At 33.5% G+C, this 23,625-nt stretch overlaps 1 protein-coding gene across 2 annotated transcripts; it reads left to right on the top strand.

Annotated features, from left to right (window-relative positions):
• The first annotated feature begins 2,235 nt into the window (after positions 1–2,235).
• LOC112755287 (probable plastid-lipid-associated protein 11, chloroplastic) lies at positions 2,236–5,465 on the top strand. Of its 2 annotated transcripts, none has more exons than XM_025803271.3 (3): positions 2,236–2,880; positions 3,122–3,187; positions 5,082–5,465. In XM_025803271.3, the coding sequence occupies exons 1-3, from the start codon at positions 2,393–2,395 to the stop codon at positions 5,179–5,181; spliced, it is 654 nt and encodes a 217-aa protein (XP_025659056.1). In that variant the 5' UTR covers positions 2,236–2,392; the 3' UTR covers positions 5,182–5,465. The 2 variants fall into 2 exon arrangements, with proteins under 2 accessions (XP_025659056.1, XP_025659058.1); XM_025803273.3 differs by having other exon boundaries at positions 3,122–3,191.
• Positions 5,466–23,625: the final 18,160 nt, after the last annotated feature.

The following is a 23,625-nucleotide window of genomic DNA, read 5'->3' as shown; positions in this document are numbered from 1 at the left end:
TGGATTATATTGATGAGGTTGCAAGTTTTAAGGAAGCTATTAACCACTACTACTACTTCCAGTTTTACTTGGATGACCTTCCATTTTAGGGGTTTATTGAGAAGTTTGAGGAGGATAGTTGGAGTCCTAGAGAAGGACAAAGTATTACCTTTTTATGCATGTTCAATTTGGTGTTCTTTCAATGGAGACTAAGTCATAGAAGTGAATGCATTTAGTGATCCAAATTGTTCTATTAATATAAGTAATGATATTGATATTGATGTTGATTTAAGTTCACTTATTCAATTATCCGAAATGTAACTGCACTGCATTTTGAGAATAGGATGGACAGATACTCAAAAACTTCTTTGTTGCTCAGATACTCATCAGCATCTTTCTATGGCCAATTTATTAGAAATAGATGGGTAATTCCATATGCAATTAACTTAAAAAACAAATGATGTCTCATTATATTTTTCTATCAATATCCTATGTCTATTGTGTGACTTGATTATGATTCCAGAAGAAGAGTGTTAATTTAGCAGTGATTCTTTACATTAGACTAGTTTTTGTCGTAGCCTCTATCTTCAACATTATTGCAATATTTTATGGTGCCACAACCACTATCCCGTTTTGCTCCCTTATCGTGATTCTTGTTATATTCATAGTCTTTGCTTATCTCTTTATTCGTGTTTGGTGGAGTTGTCGGATACGGCTTTAGAATTGAGTTTCAAAATCCTTCTTCCACAAAGAGATATTTTAGGGAGATTCAACAATTTGCTTAGTATTGGAGAACGTACTATTTCAAATGTTTCTTGGCGGTCTTGTGCCGTTTAGTGCAATTGTCTTGCAGTTACATCAGGTATATGTTAGTATGTAGGGCTATAAAATTAAAATATACACTTTTTTTAGCATTTTGTTCGTCACATTTATCACTGCTGTTGTCATAATTGCATTGGTCAATATTGGCTTGACATAAATTCAATTATTTGTGGAAGACTATTGATGGTGATGGAGGTAAGTTATTTTACTAACAAAAGTACTTGCTACTTGTGTAATAGCAGATTGTTAATGAAATAACATTACTTTTTTCATTTGAAAATATTTTTTGAACATTGATATTTACTATATTTTTAGATTTAGAAGTCACCTTGTACTATAATATTTAATTTTTTTATTTTTAAATTTAGTTTTTGATATTGAAATAATTGCAGAGTGAATGTTTTAAGCAAGCAAAGAAAATTTTTTTTTTTCTATAATCGTATGTTCTCGAAACTGGATCTTATTAAATTTTGTTTAATTGAATTGTAGCTTGTAGCAATATGCCAACATGTTCTTCATCAAGTAATAAAGAAAAAAAACCACGATATCACAGTAAAATATGGTTTCAATCCAGTGAATAAGAGAGTTAATTATAGGTCACGCAAAAAGAGTAAATAAGAGTTTTAGAGAGAAGACGGCGAACAACGCAGAAGAATAGATTAAAAACGAGTATTGTTAGGGAGCCAATGTTATAAAATGAACATCTCATGTTATAAAAATACTCACCCCAAAAGTTTAAATTGATTTTGGGATTTGCCAAGAATCGAATTCTTGACTTTTCAGATCTAGAATTTTAATACCATGTCATGAAACCACTCATTTCAAAAATATAATCTGATAGGACAATGTAATATTAATGGTCATATCTCTAATACTTCCTAAACTTTCATTGTACACATTATACACTTAGGCCATTAATTTCCTATATTTTTTCATTAAAAACATATCAAAACGATAAAGATAAACATTTAGGAGTTAGAATTTTATAAGTGTAAATTGATCATTTAGATATTTTAATCAAATTTAAAAAGTCAATTTGAATTAAACTCATTGTGTCTACATCAACATCCAGTTAAGTGTCAATTCAGCACCAATAAAATTTCTTTTAATTTTTGGACTAACAAAAATTTACTATTTATGAGAGTTAAAGATATATTTGATCATTTTAAAAAATAAAAAATTAATATAAAGCGAATTAGAACTTTCAAACACCAAATTGAATCTTACCTCCGGGAGTGGATCCTCTCCAGTGAACAAAAAACTGGATGGTATCCAGTGCTTAATCTAACCATTCATTACTCTCTCTCTCTTATTTATTTCTGATCCCATTTATAGAATCAAAAGTGAAAAATCACACTGTATCTTGTCAAGTGTTAAAAAAACTGGAGAGGATCCATTTTCCCTTACCTCCTTTGTAGTTCGTAGACTTGGTCCAACTAACTAGTTCGACTAATAGATTTCACTTCATTTCTGAACCGCCAATTTTTTCAAGGAAAAGTTGAGACACTTGATTGAATTTGAAACACCCACCACACTGACTAAACGCCATGAGACTCACAGCCACGAACTCCCTTCCCTTCCACCCGTGTCCATGGCCACCACAACCCTCCTTCTTCCCACACCCTTCAAACCCCAAAGCCCTAATTCAAAACTCTCGGTCCCTCGTTGCTACTCTCACCCAAGGTTCACCTGCTCTTCCGTCACCGCCCAATCCCAATCAGCCAGGGAGCGCCTTCTCGTCCTAATCTCCGACCAGGACCGCGGCCTCAGGACGCAGACTGACCCTGCGAGGCGTGCTGCCATCGTCGAAGCCATCGACGCAATGGCCGAACTTGGCGCCGGAACTGTGACCACTGACGACTCACTCTCCGGCACGTGGAGGCTGCTTTGGACCACCGAGAAAGAGCAGCTTTTCATTATCGAGAAAGCTCCCCTGTTCGGAACACGTGCCGGCGACGTGTTGCAAGTCATCGATGTCCAACAGAAAACCCTCAATAACGTCATCACTTTCCCTCCCGATGGGGTTTTCTTCGTCCGTTCCGGGATTGAGATTGCGTCGCCACAGAGAGTCAATTTCAGGTGAATTAGGGCAAACTACTGCTTTTGCAACTGGAAAATGGTGATTTTAACAAAGTACCTCGAAATATCACAAAACTTTGATAAATTTCGCCAAATTGGTATAAAACTTTTTGTGATTTTGGAGGGACACGAATATCTTTTATTCCTGCCGGTGCTATTATATCGGAATAACATTCTTTCGATGAAGAAAATTCATTTACTGTTGTTCAACACTTTTAAAGTCTGACATTGGTTGCTTTAGATTTACTAGTGCAGTATTACGTGGGAAGAATTGGGAAATACCGTTGCCGCCATTTGGACAGGGTTGGTAGGTACTTTAAATATACAGTGTAGTTGAAGTAAAATGTTAGTTATGCTTGGTAGATTTACTTGCTGACTGATTATTTGTGTGTTTGTGTTTACTCCTTTTAGTTTGCTTTTACTGATGAAGCTTAATTGGGGATTTAAAAACATAGATTAAATGTGAAGTTATCTTGTCCAGTAGAGAGTTAGTTTGGAATAACTTCTGATTCATGAATTCAAGCAATTTAATATTTTTTATTAATTTATTTTTATATTTTTGTTTATAAATACTGTCCTATTTCTGAGACCATATTGGTGTAAGTGTTTTTTTATTTTTTTACCTTATTGATATCCTGAGACATTATTGGAGGCAGCTTAAAATCTTTTCCCCCTCTTGGCCTCTTCATCATGAATTTGTCTTCTCTTGAAGATAACTCAGATCAGTTTTCAGTTTTGCCATAGATTAATAGTGTTACATAGTAGTTAATATCAGGCATTGTGTGCCAACTCTTTCTTAAGATATAGCAATGACTTGCTTTGTGGAGAGAGTTTGGCAAAGAACATCAATTTCCTTAAGAAAGAATGGAACATACAATTCAAACACACTTCATAAATCTTGAGAGTTTCTAGAGCTACATTGCATGATATTGTTAATCACCCATTCGGCTATACCTCATACTATGTATAGACCATCCTTTGTAAGTTTAGTTCTCCCGATGTGATTTGATATCTAATGGCCTTTGAGGATAGTGCAGAAGACTTGAGCTCACTGCTATCATTTTTTACCATGCAATATGGAAACTCTGGGTGGGAAAGGGGCAGATGGTCCTTGGAGATAAAGGAGGCCGAGAAAAAGATGAAAAAGCAAAAGGGAAGGAATTAGGTCCGGTGTGAAATTGGGAATGAGTTGTTGCAGTACTAATGAGAGGTGTAGATGGAAAGCTTTCATATTAACTTGAAAGGGGATTGGGTTTTTAAAGTACTTAGTACATATCACAATCCATATTTTTTGAATTCAAAATTAGTTTGAAAGGGGAAGATTTTATCAATTGAATATTTATAAGTCACTGAAAAGGTAAGAGAATTCAATAAGAGAAGAACCAACCAATCCAGGAAGTCTCGAAATTATTCAGTTTATTCAATCGCTGGCCATCCAACTTGCCATCCCCAGACAAGCACCTAGAAAATACCTTAACCACAGTTGATAAATCAAGCAAGTCCACAAACTCGTGTTATGTGAGAGTAAGTTTTAAGACCCTAATGCAGAAACCCTAAGGATACACAGATAATGAGCATTATTCATTTAATGTAGAATCAAGATCGAAGAGAGAAGAGAAATGATGATGAAACTTGATTTGATTGAAGATTAGGGGTAAAAGAATATGTTTGGGCATTCTTATAAATAGGTAGATAGTACATCTCCAAATTTGTTGTCCTTGAATTAAAGGTACTGAACATATTAGTCCCTAAACAGGTGAAAAATCTTTGCATAGTCTTTGAGCATTAAGAATTTGAGGCATATTTGTCAATTCTGATCCTTAACCACCATATATAATTACATATTAGTAGTATCTAAAAGGAACAATATGATTGATATTTTCAACACTTAGAAAATATTATGTGGGATTACATTTCTCAAGGACGATTGTGTATGGCACTGTTTTTCTTAAGGAGAAATTTTTGGGGTTTTCTCATAGAAGAAACTGTACACAATTGGTTAAAATCTTACATGGCATCCCAACAGTAGAAATAGTTTGTTGTGTTTTCCAGTCTTTTAGAGAAATAATGATCTACTTTCTAAGCTTTTTCTTCTATTTGTCGGATTCATCTCTGTTGTCTCCTGTTTTATCTATTTGACCAATAATAGGATGCCTTTTCTTCAAGTTTTAGTGTTTTACTTTGTTATCCTGTTTTGGCAGGTTTGATACTGTTTACCTTGATCGTGACCTTCGAGTTGCGAAGGATATCCGGGGAGACTATTTAGTTGTAGACCGGGCTTCATATAATTGGAAAGAATGAAAGGAGGAGTCTTCACTCTCATTGTATGTGCATATTCATTCAAGAATACTTCTAACTCAACTTGCTTGTATGGTTTTATTTTCTGTTTTTTTTTTTAAATTTTTTTTAAATTTTTTTTTATTTATGACACATCTTATATCTTTTCGGGTGCTTGCTGATTTGATATATATATGCTCGGGTTGTTGAAGTATGGATTGATTTGTTAACTCTAGAATCCCTTGGATATAGGTTTTGATGAATACAAAGAAAATAATATATTAAAATCTCGTTAAGAGTTATTACAATGGTTTACTATGTATTGTATTAATAAAAATTTACTGCGGAGTTCAATTTGAAATTTGTTGGGAACTAATTTGAGTATTTACTTTAAAAATTATTAAGCAACCAGTTGTGCTACCTACAAGTTTCAGCTTGATAGACTTTGTTGAAACGTTTCAATTTCAGAAAAAGTTGACAATCATAATGCAATACATTCTCATGCTACATTTGTGCTATTTCCATTAACATCAGGATTAGTTTTCTAAAGGGTTAAGCTTTTTACGGGTTGTAGAGAAAAAAGCTGAAAACACAAAGATGGCAAAACAATACAATCCAATGGGTGAATGTCAGACTCTGACCATTTTTCTTTTAAAAGTGATCTCAGCTATTCATATTAGTGTTTTAAAATATCGGCCATGGCGGTGCCATAACGGTATGGCGTGGCGGGATTCGCCCTCGCTGCCATACAAGCGCCACCGCAAAGGGGTTTTCACGGCGGGCAAAAGGCGGCTGCAATTGCGGTGACGCCATGGCGGACCGCCATGAAAATGGCGAAAATTGCGGGTTTTTTCGAATTTTAAAAAAAATCGAGGGTAAATGGGTAAATTAGCAAAACCCTAAATGATATATGTAACCCACTAAACCAGTTCAGCCGCTGCAACTAAAAAACGACCCTTCCTCTTTGATTCACGTCCAAAACGGCTTTCTATCTCTGTTCTCTCTCTTCTGTGTGCCTCCTGTGCCGCCGATCTTTGCAACCACTTGTCGCCGTTCGTCGCCGCCGCTGCTCATCACCACAGTTCCCTCTTTTCTCTGGTTCGTACCAGTTATAGTACATACATTCCTTTTTTTTCATTTAGTGCACTCACTTCATTGTCTCCTTCTCTTCCCTCATAAACCTCTCTTCCTCCAACTTTTTATCCTTTCAGTTCAGTTCACTATTTTATCATTTGTTAGTTTAAAGACATGATGAGACAATGGCTTTGGTCTTTCTCTTAAGTTTTTAGTTTTTATGTTCTATGTCTTATGTTTATTTCCTACATTTGATATTATATTTGCTGCATTAATTGGATATGACTAAAAAAATGATTACATATATTAGATTTTATAGTTTATTATATTTGCAATTTTTCTGCATTTTTTTTGTACACATATATGTATTTTTTAGGTAATCCGTCATTTCCGCCATTTTCCGCAACACCATCTGCCATTATTTTAGGGCGGATTTTTGGCTCACTGCCATGAGCCGCCATCCGCAATAAAAAACAACATAGAAAATAGTATATTGTTAAAAAGCTATTCATTGAGTTCGTCAATTTGGATGTGTAGGATATTGTTAAAAATAGTAACTATGTGCCATATGAAGAAACAAGCAAGAGGAAAAGTTCTTAAAAGAGAAAAAGCCTTGTACCAACAAAAACAACATAGAAAATCAAAACTAAGGAGTTTCGGTTGATAGAAGTGGATGGTAAAAACTTATACCTCATTGGACGCTTCTATGGTGCTGAATGCCTAAAATTTCGGCAGCTGCTGAAATGAGTTGTCATGATAGAGAGAAGGACGCGTGTAGTGTTGGGTGCAACACGCGCAGACAGAAATTGATTCCTGTGCAAGAGTGACAGGATACTGCTGAAATTAGATGGATGATTGTGTTACCTATAAACTATAGTTAATAATGATTAGATATTTGGACTGGACTTTTTTGTGAGTATGGCCGTTTAGTGGAGTTACTGATGGACTTTGGGTTCATTGTAAAGAAAAAAAAAATAAAACAACTTTTAGAGGAGGTTAGGCCGTAATGTTTAGTCATTGTAATGGATTAGACTGAAAAGATAAAACATGCTTTTGAATGATATTTTATCAACATTAATTCAAATTCAAATAATAATGTAATAGCATGGGTTTCGAAAGAAAATGAAAATGCATAAACATTAAAAATAATAATATCATGGGCCCAAACGGCATTCTCTATAGTAATATATTATTTTTGATAATATTAAATAATAATAAATCTAATATAATACAACTGAAATAAATTCTTTATAATTTATCCAACAATTAAAACAGACAAAACGATACTAACCCTAAAAAATATAATAATACAAATATGTCATATTTTATTTGTTATTTGGGCTTCATTATAGTAATTTTATTATTATTTATTACTAACATAAAGTACTATAATATTAAATATAAAAAATTAAATATTTTATTTACTATTGGTACAGTAGCACAACAGATTTTTTATTATTTATTATTAAGATAAAAAAATATATCATATATTATTTATCTTTTGTACAGTGTTACATTAGTTTTATTATTTATTGTTAACATAAAAATATATAATATTAATAAAAAATAAAATATTTTTTTCATGACATCATTGACATGTACACCGTATTACAGTAGATTTATTATTATTTAATATTATAAAAAATAATATACTACTACAGAGAATGCCGTTTGGACCCATAATATTATTACTCTTAATGTTTATGCATTTTCATTTTCTTTCCAAACCCATGCTATTACATTATTATTTGAATTTGAATTAATGTTGATGAAATATCATTCAAAAACATATTGTTCTATCTTTTTGGTCTAATCCATTACAATGACTAAACATTATGGCCGAACTTCATCTAAAAGTTGTTCTATTTTTTTTTTCTTTACAATGAACCCAAAGCCCGTAACTCCACAAACTGCCATATTCACAAAAAAGTGCAGCCCAAACATCTAATCATCATTAACCATAGCTCATAGGTAACACAATCATCCATCTAATTTCAGCAGCATCCTGTCACTCCTGCACAGGAATCAGTTCCTGTCTGCACGTGTTGTACCCAACACCACACGCGTCCTTCTCTCCATCATGACAACTCATTTCAGTAGCTGCTGAAATTTTAGGCATTCAGCACCATAGAAGCGTCCATACATCATTTGTTATGAGCATTGTTATGTAACATTTGGTTTTATTCTATTTTAACAACTTGTTTTATTTCTCATGTCATCTTATAAAATAAAATTTGTATAAGTTCAATCTTTATCTTATTTTTAATGCATCATTTTTTGAATTTACACTTTGTTTGAAAATTATAGACATTTTGGGACTGAACATCGGAGCTCAACTCTGAACTTTCATGGTACATCTAGCAGCAACTTATCAACATGTGTTTTTTATAACCAAAAGTGATCGTTTCTGAATTTTTGTCGAATCCATTGTTAAGGGTGGATAAACTTTTGTTTTTGAATAAAAAATGTCAAAATTAAAAATTTGGGAATCGCAGGTGCTAATTCTATTTACCACTGGCTGTATAAATTCAGTTTTTGTTAGTCTGCTTATTTCCTCTAATACTATAGATAAGATCAAACATTTATTTCTTGAGCACTCTAAAAAAAGAATCATAGCTTTTCAGAATTTATTTCCATTGATTTTGACTCGCAAAACAGATAATTTCGTAACCCCCAAAAAGTTAGTGTTGATGGGTACTGTACATTGTTAGATCGGATTGAAGCCCAAAAGATGTCAACTTAGAAGGATGTTAGAATATATGATTTAATTCAATTTAGTAAAGATACTTATAGTGCCAATTTAGGATTGATGAGAAGTGCATTGTACTCTTGAGACAAATGCACACATACTTTCCACAACCCATATGGTATGGTCACTCCTACTTTTTTTAGATATAGCTGCCATAGCCGCTTACCTCCTTTTCGAGAGGAGATATCAATCACCACTAAGTTAAAAATAGGAGTAAGGTATTTTATTAACCTTTCATCCGCCACTTTCAAAGATTTTATTTATAATAATAGAAGGATAAGGATCCAATGTCTGACAATGAGCATATATCAATGTCTTTTCTATTGGTTAAGCGATATTATTTTCTGTACTAGAAACATTTAGATTGAAGTTATTTTCCTTCTATTGGCTATTATGCTACCTGAGAGTATAAAACTATGTCTAACAAAATTGTTTAACACATTTATATCTCACCTTAGACTAGATCACAAAGCTTATGAGGGATAACAAAAGAATTACCAATGTTGATGGATCATTTGGTTTTTTAAATTATGGCCTACCATTTTTGAATTTGAGCTACAAACATGTCAAGAAAATTCTATAGACTGTTGTAGGTTGTTACTTAGCTTAAATTTTTCTAATAAACTAAAAACTCTCTATGCTTCATTTTTTCATAGAAAGCTTTCAGTTTATCAAGTGAAATTAAATAAGTAAGTGATGACCCACAACCACAGAGTTTATAAAATCTTCTTATCGTGTTTGTAGCTCAGATTTAAAAATGGCAAAAAACTATACTTGAAATACACGAATGGAGTGAGACAAGAATTGTGTTTTGGATGAATTCCTTGAGAGAATCATCTCTCAGCATCAATATATATATATATACATAGGTACAGAAATAAAATCCCTTAATACTAGGAGATACAACAGAATCAGATATCTAAAAACAGAAACTATATCAAAACAGAATAACTTATATACAACATATATCTCTCAGAATAACTTATATACAGCCTATATCTCTAATCTGATATTCAATACTCCCCCTCAAGCTGGAGCATATAAATCATATGCACCAAGCTTGTTACATATGTATTGTATCCGAGGACCCCGGAGAGCTTTGGTGAAAATATCTGCAAGTTGATTATTGGAGTTGACAAAGGCGGTTACTATTTCCCCACTGTGCAACTTCTCCCTTATGAAATGGCAATCAATCTCTATGTGCTTGGTCCGTTCATGAAACACAGGGTTGAAAGCAATATGTAAGGCAGCTTGATTATCGCACACCAGTTCCATCTTACTCGGCTCACAAAACTTAAGTTCCTTAACTAATTGCTTCAACCATATAAGTTCACATGTGGCAAGTGCCATAGCTCTATATTCAGCTTCCGCACTAGATCTTGCTACAACATTTTGCTTCTTACTCTTCCAAGATATCAAGTTTCCACCAATAAAAACACAATAACCAGATGTAGAACGTCTATTAGATGGAGATCTTGCCCAATCTGCATCAGTATACCCAACAATCTGGTTATGTCCTTTATCTTCATAGAACAAACCTTTTCCTGGAGCACCTTTGATATATCTAAGGACTCTAACAGCTCCGTCCCAATGACTATCGCATGGGGAGTCAAGAAACTGACTTAGGATACTTGTGGCAAATGAAATATCTGGCTGAGTGACTGTCAAATAATTCAATCAGCCAATTAATCTGCGATATCTACCAGGATCTGCAAGAGGTTCTCCTTGATCTGGACTAAGTTTTGTGTTGGGATCCAGTGGTGTATCTACAAGTCTAGAATCCAACATTCTAGTTTCTTCAAGAATATCCAAAGCATATTTTCTCAGTGAGATACAGATCCCAGCATTAGATTGTGCCACTTCAATTCCTAAAAAATATTTTAACTTCCCCATATCCTTAGTCTGAAAGTGATCAAACAAGTGCTGTTTTAACTGAGTGATTCCCTCATGATCATCTCCAGTAATGACAATATCATCCACATAAACAACCAGATATATGGAGGTCGTGGAGGAAGAATGACGGGAGAAAACTGAATGATCTGCTTCACTCTGAATCATGCCAAATTTAGAAATAACAGCACTAAAGCGACTAAACCAAGTTCGAGGGGATTGTTTCAAGCCATATAAAGATCAGTGTAAATGACATACTAAGCCGGAAGACTCCCCCTGAGCAACAAATCCGGGAGGTTGCTCCATGTATACTTCCTCCTCAAGATCACCATGTAAGAAAGCATTTTTAATATCAAGTTGATGAAGAGGCCAATGGCGAATGGCAGCCATAGAAAGAAAATGACAAACATAGGCCATCTTCGCAACAGGAGAGAAGGTATCACCATAGTCCAAACCAAAGATTTGAGTGTAGCCCTTAGCCACAAGGCGGGCTTTTAATCGATCAATTGTTTCGTCTGAGCCGACCTTAATAGTATAGATCCAACGACAACCCACAGTAGATTTGCCCGGTGGCAATGGAACAAGATCCCAAGTACCAGTAGAATGTAAGGCAGACATTTCCTCAATCATAGCCTGGCACCACCCTGGATGTGAAAGAGCTTCTGCTATTGTTTTGGGTATAGAAACAGAAGACAAAGAGGAGGTAAAAGCATAGTACGAAGATGATAAACGATGGTAACTAAGAAAATTATAAATAGGATTAGGATTACGGGTGGAACGAGTACCTTGTCTGAGAGCAATAGGAAGACTACTGCTAACTCCCGAAGAAGGATCCAAGGACGGTTCAACCACGGGTTCAGGAGATGAGTTATCTTGGACTGCAGGCCATGGGCGGCGATGATAAACCTGGAGAGCTTTGTGGGAATAGGAGGCCCATCTAAGTAAGGAACAGGAAGCACCTCCGTAATGGAAGGTGAAGTGATGTCGGGTGCAGAGAAAAAAGGGGTATTCTCAAGAAAAGTGACATCTGCAGACACGAAGAAACGATTAAGAGCTGGAGAATAACAACGATAACCCTTTTGAAATTGAGTGTACCCTAAGAAAACACATTTGATAGAGCGAGCAGTTAACTTGTCTTTGCCTGGGGTAAGATCATGGATGAAACAAGTACAACCAAAGACTCGTAGTGGAAGAGAAAAAATGTGCTCATGAGGAAATAAAATGGAATGAGGAACTTGATTTTGCAAAACATAAGAAGGCATACGATTAATTAAATAACATGCAGTTAGAACAGCCTCACCCCAAAACTTAAGGGGAACATAAGTATGGAAAAGAAGAGTGCGAGCAGTTTCAATCAAGTGACGATGTTTACGCTCAGCCACACCATTCTGTTGAGGGATATGAGGACAAGACGACTGATGTAGAATGCCTTGGGAGGACAAGTAAGACGAAAAGGGTGCTGAAAAATACTCACGAGCATTATCACTTCATAAAATTTTAATTGAAGTTTTGAATTGGTTTTGAATTTCAGAACAGAAAGACTTGAAATGTGCAAATAATTCAGATATGTCCTTCATTAAATATAACCAAGTGCAACGAGAAAAGTCATCAATAAAGGTGACAAAATAACGAAAACCAGAATGAGAAGTAACACGACTAGGTCCCCATACATCAGAATGAATAACAGAAAAGGGAGACGCAGCTCGTGTATTGACACGACTTGAAAAAGAACTACGAACATGTTTACCTAAATAACAAGTTTGACACTCTAAGGTAGCCAGACGAGATAAACTCCGGACCATAGCTTGTAACTTCGAGAGGCTGGGATGTCCCAGGCGACAATGGACCACGTCCAGAGACTCAACAGCAGCAACAGAAGACACAGTAGTAGTGGGTAAGGCAAGCCGATACAGTCCTTGAGACTCACATCCTGTACCAATCGTCTGTCCCGTCCCTCGATCCTGCACAATGACGGAGTCAGCAAAAAAGGTAACAGAACAATTAAGAGAACGAGTAAGTTGGATAATAGAAATCAAATTGAAAGGACAGTTAGGCATGTAAAGAACATATTTCAAAGGTAATGTAGGAAGAGGAGTAGCTTGACCTATTCCCTTAGCACCAATTTTAGAACCATCAGCAAAAGTGATAGAAGGAAGAAATGCAGGGTGTTCAAGTTTAGAGAGGACAGAAGAAGTACCAGAAATGTGATCAGAAGTACCTAAGTCAAGGACCCATGGTCCAAGAGAAGAGGAATGAGAGACACAAGCAACATAATTACTAGAGTGGGCCACCGAAGCAACGGGAGTAGATGCCTGCTTTGAAGCTTGGTACTTGAGAAACTCATCATAATCATTGCCAGAGACAAATATCCCTTGTGGTTGTGCGGCGGAGTGAACGTCAGATGGCTCATTAGTTTGGACAACATTAGCTACCTTAGTAGGACGACCATGGAGAGCATAACATTTATCCTGAGTATGACCAATCCTATGACAATAGGTACAACTAAGGCGAGTACGATTACCACGACCACTACCACGACTCCCACGGCCGCCGCGAGTGGGCACTTGAAAGGACACTTGAGAAGAAGATTGGGATACCAATGCAGTTTGTTTGAAAGTATGGGTCTCAAGAGAGGGGCCGGATTGCAAGAGTCGTGCAAATACGTCCTCAAGGGAAGGAACGGGTGAGGTGCCCAATATTTGTTGCCGAAGAGATTCGAGTTCAGCTGGCAACCCAAGTAACGTAAGTACCAAAAATAGCTTTCCCTGTTGAGCATGATGGTCATCAGCATTAGACACATAGGGAATGAGAGTCAAAAATTCTTCCTTGACAGCTTCCACAGCCCAACATAAGATTCCATATCAGTTCCTTGAAGCTGTAAACTACACAGCTTCTTAGCAACATGGTAAAGTCTTGCAATGTCATTAGTGTATAAAGCTTTAACACGGTCCCATACCTTTTTACAAGTTTTGTAAGCCCGAAACATAGTCACCTTTGGTGGATCAATGGTCTGCCACATAAGGTTACATAGCTGGGCATCAATCTTATTCCAAGTGGTTTTGTCAGCGGCGCGAACATCATCAACAGATTTAGTAAGGTGGTCTTCATAGCCTTGGTCCATGAACCAAAGTTCCACAGAATCATCCCAAGAAAGGTAATTTTTGGCACCCATCAATTTTTCAGAGGTCATTGTAGCGGTTCCAGAAACAACAGATGTTAGAACAGCCGGTTTGCCACCATTGGAGTTGGTGTCGGGGGTTACCTCAGAAGACATGATGGCAGACACTCAGAAACGGCCAGAAAACACCTGCAGAAGGGAAACGAGGGCCGAAAAAAGCATGGGCAGCGGAGCGTGACGTTCACGCGCGTCTGGAGCGGAGGTGCGTGAGGACCACGCGCAGGAAAAAGGGGCGGCGCGTGTCGGTGCGTGCGGCGGTTGACGGCGGTGAAATTTTGGGGACAGGCCGAACTTGGCTTTCCGGTTCTGATTCTGGGGTTGCTTCGGAGTGGGTCTGATGTTTGACAAGGTTTTGGCCGGAAAAACAGTTTCTGACGAAGAGACACAACTGATAATGTCAGCTGGTGGGAAAAGGGAACACGGCTGAGAGATTGCAGCCGGAAAAAAAGAAAAACAAATAGAAACAAGAGCCGGGTCGGAACCCGCTCTGATACCAACTTGAAATACACGAATGGAGTGAGACAAGGATTGTGTTTTGGATGAATTCCTTGAGAGAATCATCTCTCAGCGTCAATATATATATAAAATCCCTTAATACTAGGAGATACAACAGAATCAGATATCTAAAAATAGAAACTATATCAAAACAAAATAACTTATATACAGCCTATATCTTTCAGAATAACTTATATACAGCCTATATCTCTAATCTGATATTCAACAACTATAATTAAAAAAATAAAATGAATCCGTTAACATTGATAATTCTTATTTTTCATAAGGCATGTGATCCAATCTATAGTAAAATATTATTAAGCCAAAAATAGTTTTGTTGGACATAATTTTCTACCCTCAGCTAGCATAATAGCTAATGGAAGGAAAATAACTCAAATCTAAATGCTTCTAGTGCAAACAATACCACTCAACCAAATAGTGAAGGAATGCTATATATGCGCTCATTATCCAAAATATGATCCTTATCTTTACCTCTATCCTTATGAATACATTTTTGGTAAGTAACAGATGCAAGATTAATAAAACAATGGAAAAGTATATGGAACCAAAAGGTGATAAGTCAAAAAGTAAATAACTTAATTAATTTATAATTATATTTAATTAATTTTATTTATTTTTAATTTATAATATTTGATATTAATTGCTTCTCACTCTAAATTAAAATTCTGAATGATACGTTGGAGAAATAGGAGCTCGGGATCATGGAACTTCCGATAATCCCGATTCTTAATATATAAAAAAATTTATAAAATATATAAAAGAACATCATTTAGTATGAAAAAAAAAATATTCTGATACTTAGTAGAAGAAACATCCTAATGCCTAGTATAAGCATCATTCACGTAGAGATTTTCCATTGTTATAAAACAATGGAAAACAATTGATCTTTGTTTTTGACTTGGTGGTGACTAATATCTCTACTCCTAAAAAAAAGTTAGCTGGTTATAGTTATCACATTTAAAGGAATAGAGTGATCATACTATATGATATGTGAAAGGTATAGATGGATTTGTCCCAAAAGTACAATATACCTCCCATCAAGTCTGATAGTGTACGTATATCTATTAAGCTGAATTAAGTTATATATTTTAACTTCCTTTTAAGTTGACATCTTTTTCTTCAATCGGATCAAATCAAGCACGGTTTATCAACATTAACCTTTTTTTTTTCTTTGGAGGAAGGTGTTTACGAAATAATTAATTTCTTTTGGGGAGTCAAAATATTCAATAGGAATGAAACTTTGAAAAGCTATGATCTTTTTTTTAGAGTGACTTAGAAAGAAATGTTTAATCTTATCTATAGCATTAAGAGAGATAAACAGACCAACAAAAGCTGAATTTATACCGTCAGTGGTAAATGAAATTAGCACTTGAGATTTTCAAATTTCTGATTTTGACATTTTTAGTTTAAGAGCAAAGGTTTGTCCACTCTTAACAATGAATTCGACAGAACCGACCATTTTTGGTAAAAAGGAGAGATCTGATGGCAAGTTGCTACTAGATGATGCCATGAAATTTAGAGTTGAATTCCAGTGTTCAGTCTCAAGATGTCAATAATTTTTAAACAAGGTGTAAATTCAAAAGATAATGTACTAGAAATAAAATAGAGTTTGTACAAGTTCTATTTGATACGGTGACATAAAGAGTAGTACAAGAAGTTAAAATAGAATAAAACTAAAATGCTACTAATAATGTTCATAATAATGTATAAGTCTTTACTATCCACATCACCCTGAGATTCTTAGTTTTGGTTTTCTCTATAGTTTTTGCCGGTACAACGTTTTTGACTTTTTTTCTTTTTTTTTTTAGTTTTTTATTTGAGTTTTTATTTCATTGTTAATAACAAATAAATTAACGGTTTTCAAGTTTGTTTTACTATCTTAGTACAGGGAGCATAAATGACTCTTATAGGTGTTTTAATGTTTCAATTATAGTGTTGATGTAAATTAAAGAAGTAAAATTTAAAGATAAAAAAATAAAAAATATTATAGATAAAATTAAAATAGATGCAAGTAGACAAAGAAGAACAAATGAAAATAAAGAATTTTAATTAAAATATAAAATAGAGTATATGTGTTTTAGTTTAAATTTTTAAAAAATACTTAAAATTTTTCAATTTTACTCAATAATATTAGAGGAACTGAGAATATTTTTGAGATATCTATGACATGTTTCATAAGAATTTAGTTCAAATTTTAATTAAAATTGATTCTGATATCTTATTAGTGTCAATTGAAGAGTTTTTTTGAACGTATTAATTAATAAATTGGACCATTCAATTATTTATCAATATAATTTAAACCAAATTATTGAAATTAAATAATACAACAAAAATTAACAATAATTTTAACTTATATCTATTTGCTTAAATAACTTTTCTAAATAATGATATTTTGTGCTTAACATGAGAAAGAAACTTGTTGCAAAGGACACGTGGACCAACATAAGGCCAAATTTAAATTGAACACCAAAACCAAATACCTTCTCATATGTTTAAGTTAAGAGAAAAGGGAAAATGATAAGATCGTTTTCTACGTTATTATTAGGAATTACAAAAAAGAAAAAAAAATCGTATCCATGGATATCTATGGGTATTATCCGCGATGAAAAGATTCTATCCCACGAATAAATAAGGATGGGTGGAGATTGAGGTATCTGTCTTAGGAATTTATGAAAAAAATTTTACTTAAATATCTTTATATGTATATAAGTTAAATAAGTAATTTTAATTTATTTTATTTTAATTTATATATTAAAAATTTTATGTATATATTATTATGTTAAATTTGTGTTTAAATTATGTTAAATTAATATATTTAATTAAATTATATAAAATTTTATTGGTTGTGTTATTTTTTTTTTAAAAATTAAAATTTAATAATATTTAATTATCTACAGATACCGGTGGATATCCCTGAAAAAAATAAATAAGATCCGTAAAAAAGATAAAATGGAGACGAAAATATTTTACTAAACATAAACGAGAGATGGGAGAAGAATTTCTAATTTTCTATCCCATAAAAACCCATTGGGATCCCTAGATATTACTAAGGAAATTGAGATAGACTAAAAGTCTTGCAAAAAGGTACTGACGATGTCAAAGAAAGAAAGATAAACTAAAATACTTGTATATAAATATGAAATGGTCAAGATGAAAGAATGAGTGTATACGTAACATATTGTAAAGTCTTCCACCACAGTGGGTTGACAAGAATCCAAAAATGTCAAGTTGAGCTGCACCAAAACACAATTTCAATTTAAAAGGCAACTGAAGTTTGGAGATTAACTGGACTTCTATTGGACATCCACTTTCTCAAAACACATCCGTACGCCGAAACTAAAGAGATTAAACTAACGTTTCAGTTTTACAAAGTATTTGGAAATAATTTTCAAATATAGGTCAAAAGTCAAATATGCCCAAAAGTTAAAGAGTTACAGTAAATATGTTGTGAAAGAAAACAAGTTGGTCAAAAATATATAAAAAGAAATTAAATTATTTCATAAAAACTCACTTGCTATGATAAAGTATTGAAAAATTTTAAAGTTTTTTTGAAATACCAATATTTATGTGATTTTAACCGTTAATTTTGAATTAATATATTATTTTTAATTAATAGATTCTTCCTAAGGTATTTTATCTAGTTTGGCAAAAAGTAGTATATATCTATGAAGCACGGACACTTTGCTGAGTTGCCGTGTCTGCGTGTCGGACACATTTCGGACACGACACTCACCGACACTCGTCCGACACGCGTGTCTGCTGTGTCCAAACCGTGTCTCAATAAAAAATAAAAATTCTTCTCCGGACACACTTGGACACACCTAAATACTATCACATGTCAGCGTGTCCGGTCTTATTCTTAATATATATTGTTAAAATAAATTTAGATATAGTATATATTATTATTTATTAAAATAAAAAATATTTTAAATACTTGATATAATTAAAATAAGACATTAAAAATAATTTAAAAAATTAATTTATATTTTAATATCAATAAAATATTAAAATATTATTACAGTTTATCTAAAAAATACTTTATATTTTATACGTATGCGTGTCCCCGTGTCATGTAAGATTTTAAAATTCGCGTGTCGGCGTGTCCCGTGTCGTGTCGTGTCCCGTGTCCGTGTCAGTGTCCGTGCATCATAGGTATATATTGAAGAAAGAGAATTGCAACTTTAGACTTTAGTTACACAAGTTGAAAAGTGGTTTCCCCATGAAATATCATGAAATAGAAAACGTCAAGTCAAAATGTGATTTTACGAAGTTAGCCCTTTCCAAAAACCCTAATAATACAAGGTGCATCAAACCCATTTGTCTCTCCTGGTCTCCTATCCAACTCACTACTACACCATCATCATCATCATCCCTGTCAGTGCCCATCAGCCACCTCCAACCACTAGAAGCACCACCAAACTCCAAAACTACTCCAACCACCATGCACACCCAGCTATTACGATTGACATGAAAATAATCCAAAGTTTGACATGAACTAATTATCTGGAAAAATAAATAAATACATGAGTATGATCTAGCATATCGTCCTTTTGGTATATTTGATTTCACCGTTTGATTATGGACAAATTTGTGGTTGTTGACTAGCTAATTGCATGTGATGTTTGAAGTCCCATTTTGTACCCCCACTATATTAAGGTGTGGATTATGGTGTGATTATGATGCAAATCTTGTGTTGGCCCCAAAAGCACTGCCACGGTTGAATCTCACGTGATATTGGTCCAAGAGAGTAGAGACCGACACTAAATCCAACCATCCTAATCAAATTGGAATTGGAAACAGAGTAACATTGTTGAGAAGCCGAATCTGGTGCCCACTTTTTACTAGCAAAAAATTGGAATCTAGTTCAACAAGGAGAGCCCGCTGTACGGCATAAAACACAGCCTCATTAGTAGGTTCTTCGTCTTGTCTTGTGCCCACAACTAGAACCCCCTTTTTCGGATTATACTAGTGCATAACCGCACAATCATTTCATTTCTATGGACCAAAAACCAAAAAAAAAAAGAAAAAAAAAAGAAAAAAAGAAAATATGCTACTATATTCAAAATCAAGGAGAAATATTAAATATGAGGAGTTTTAGGGGTAAGCAAGTTTCGTAATTTATAACTATTAATTAACTTTTATTAATATTTTTAATGTTGTGAAATTATGTTTAATGGTGTATAATTATTCACTCTTTGTTTGCTGATTAAGTACTGGCCAAATGTTAATAAAAATACAGGCCCTCTAGACTTTCTCATTAAATATTACTCATAGACTAAACACTCTTGATATTCTATATAAAAACAGAGTTATTATTAATTAACTAATTATTTAAATTATTTTTTAATTAACAAATAAAGAAAATACGTCTTTGATTATTAAAAAAAAAAAATACTTGTGTCAATAGTGTTTATTATAAAAAATGTATACACCTCGCAAAATTAAAAATCAATTACTAATCAATTAGTATATATATAATGCTACACGTTAGATTAAAAACACTAGATATTTATATTTATAATAATCACACGTTATAGATAATATAATCAAATTTGATTTATTTTAAAATCAAAATTCATAAATAATATAATTAAATTAGATTTATATTTATAATTAAAATAAGGATAAAAGTATAAAAATATAGTAACAACTAATTTTTTATTCACAAAAAAGTTGGATTATTCTACTGTGAAAATATTTTATTACTATGACATGAAGATATGATTAATTAAAGTTATGAAAAATTTGATTATTATAGTGGCCGATTATTATACTATGGATAACTTTTTTAAGCGTTATACATGTCTTTGTAGTTTAGGAATAAAAATACTTCATGAACAAAACAAATAAAGTACTATATATATTTGTGTATATTTATATATACTAAATATATTTCTCTAACAAAGTGATCTGCTATCAAAATAATCAAATATTTCACAATACAATAGACAAACTTTTCACAGAAAACATAATAACATCCACTCTATTTTTATATTTTTATATATTCATTTTTTTATTATAAATGAAAATCGATTTAATTGTAGTATTTATGAGCTTACCTTTTAAATGTAAATTAAGTTTTATTACATAATTTATAAATTTTGATTATAATATTTATAAAAAGGATAAAGTACTCTTCTGATTTTAACATTTGGGGCAAATTTTAATTTAGTCTCTAACGATTCAAATGTCTTATTTTAATCTCAAAAAATTTTAAACGGGTTTAATGTTGTCTTATAGTTAAATTTAATATGAACAATTAACATATTTAAAAATTAATATAATAGTCGATTCAGTACATAAGTAAAATCAATCTATCAATAATCATTAATATAAAAATTTTTCGTTAATTATTCAAATCAAATTTAATGATAGGACAAAATTAAATCTGTTTAAAATTTTTTGGAATTGAATATGATGTTTAAAATATTAAAGACAAAATTAGAATTTAACTCAAACTTTATAAACTAAAATAATATTTTATTCTTATAAAAATTTGATTCTAAATATGAAAAATCTACTCATCTATATTTCAATATATATATTTTGGTGAATAATTTACATACAATAGGTCTATTCTTCAATGGGCCATTCAATTATGCTTTTTCTCGTGGGGCTGCGTTTCTTAGCTGCCTCTCGTCGGTAAGACTAAGGCCCTATCTTTAAAGAGGTTGAAATTTTTGCCGAGGTGATCATAGAAGGTGATATGCCCTTAGAGTGTTTTCATGTTCACTGTTTACTAAATAATGGGTGGGTGGGGCCGGATTTGTTTGCTTTGGCGCTTTGCCATTACTAAGCTGTCAAGCTATCAACCAATTTGAGTTGGTCTAATAGAACGCTCATTAATCTATTTAAGTAAGTGTCAAAATTTTGAATTATGCTTTGTGTATACATTAATTTATTGGTCAATGATAAATTTTTAAATGGAGTTCATCTTACAAGAACGGAAGAGGCCTTGGAAAAAAATGCCGAGCAATGTGTTGCACTAGTTCAAATTCAGGGAGGATGTATTACGACATTTTCGTTTTGAGGCAACTGTTAAAATTGTTGCCTAATCATGTATTATGTTGTTGCTTTCTTTTACTTAAGAATATAACTTTTGTTATGAACCTTAAACTGGTTGAGATTTCCTTGTATAGTCAGAATTATAATATATAATAAAGGAGTAATCTTCTTTATATATTTTAATTACTGTATAGATTGAGTGACTGACATATAGATGTAATTAATGGAATGAATTATTGGATGGGCCAAAATGTATTTTGATTTTTGACTAGTGGTGTTGAGGAATATTGATTCTGTTAAGAAAGGTGAAGGCATAGAATAAGATCGTGCTACGCTGAAGAAGATTCTGACAGCACTTACTAAGTGCACGTCAAAACATGAATGAGGAGCTATTATTTGATTAGTCAGAATGTGATGATGGAATTAGTGACTAAGATATCAAATGAAATATTCCAAAATTGGCGTATATGTTTTGGTCAGCTGAATATTTCCGTGTGAAAATGTAGCTTGGAAAAATGTGGTAATCGAACATATATAAGTTGAACATACATGCCGTTGACTTCAAGTCACCTAATATTAAGGGTTTCAATTGCCTACTGTTCTTAGAAACATGTACTTCACATTTTCTATCAATACTTCGAAGTGCGTATACTTTGGTATTCATAAATACGAGATTCTTTAATTTTTAAAAAAAAATATAGAGAGACAATGAGAATAATAAATAATATAAATAATAAAAAAATATATAATTAAAATGATAAATTTTTTTATTAATAATTTTAGATTTTGAAATTTAAAAATAAGAATTTTAAATTAAACCAAATCACAAATCATGCAGATATACTTATTATCATGCTAACCTCCCTCCTCTATTCGTAAACTCTGTTCTACAGAGTAATTCAGTTGCTGCTTTACTTCTCCGCTTTCTGGTCAGACGCCGCCCAAACTCCAGCCACCGCCGTCGCCCAACTTCTCCGCAAACGTCCGATCGCGTCGCACAAGTCTCGGACAGCCTCTTTCGCGCTGCCCACCCGCCATCGGCTGTGCAGCCTCCCCAGCAGCCCGCTGTCGCCCAGACTCTGGCCACCGCCGCCCATCCTTTAGCCGACGCCGCACAACCTCTCCGCAAACGTGCGATCGCACCGCCAAGCCCCGGACAACATCTTTTGTGTTGCCCACTCACAACAGATATGATCAACATACATTGTCATACGCGATTGCATTTTCGTACATTCATCACCCCTCACATACATGTAAATGGAGTCCGATTTAGTTGAACCACTTTGTACTGTCCCATCTTCATTCACTGACGATAATTCCTCCCTTGCCTCCATGCGTCGCCGTCGACTCTCTCCACCCCGCAAATGTGCTGGATGTTCAATTCACTAGGTATGTAGATGGTTATTTTAATTCTTAATTGGATGAATACTTTGTTCGATTCAGTTTAAGTATATACAATTAACAAATGCTGGATGGTCTTTTCACTAGGTAGTCAGATGATTATTTTAATATCTACGTGGATGGTTATTTGATGACGATCCCGCAACAGTGATGGAGGAGGGGGGCTACAGGGGTGGACGATGATGGCCGGTGAGGGAGCTTCTAACGCCAGAGAGGTGGGATGATTGATGAGGGTGGGGTGGTAGACGGTTTGGGACTTTGGGGGATCGGAAGAGGGTATTTGGGTGAATTCCTTTAGTAAATTAGGGTTGAGATGATTAATTTTTTGAAATAACTGTTTGGGTTTTTTAACTTAGATAATTTGGAGAGTTTTCTTACCTTTTTTTCCCTTGTATTGGGCCAAATTCGGAACCCATTATTCACATTGTTTAGATTTTTTATTGTCTCCCTAGCAGAATTGAAAAAAAAAAATTGTAAAACACATTTTTACCTACTATTGATAATCTTTTTATCTTATTTAGTGTTTGTTTGAGTGCTATTAAATTGATAGAAAAATATATTTTTTTAATAAAAATAATTTTTTTTTATTTTTTACTATATTTGGTAAATTTCTAGTAGTAAAAATATTTTAAAAATAAAAATTTTGAAAAACTAT

Source organism: Arachis hypogaea, chromosome 16 (genome assembly GCF_003086295.3).
Source record: "Arachis hypogaea cultivar Tifrunner chromosome 16, arahy.Tifrunner.gnm2.J5K5, whole genome shotgun sequence".
Taxonomy (NCBI): Eukaryota; Viridiplantae; Streptophyta; class Magnoliopsida; order Fabales; family Fabaceae; genus Arachis; species Arachis hypogaea.
This window is presented reverse-complemented; position numbering and strand designations above follow the sequence as displayed.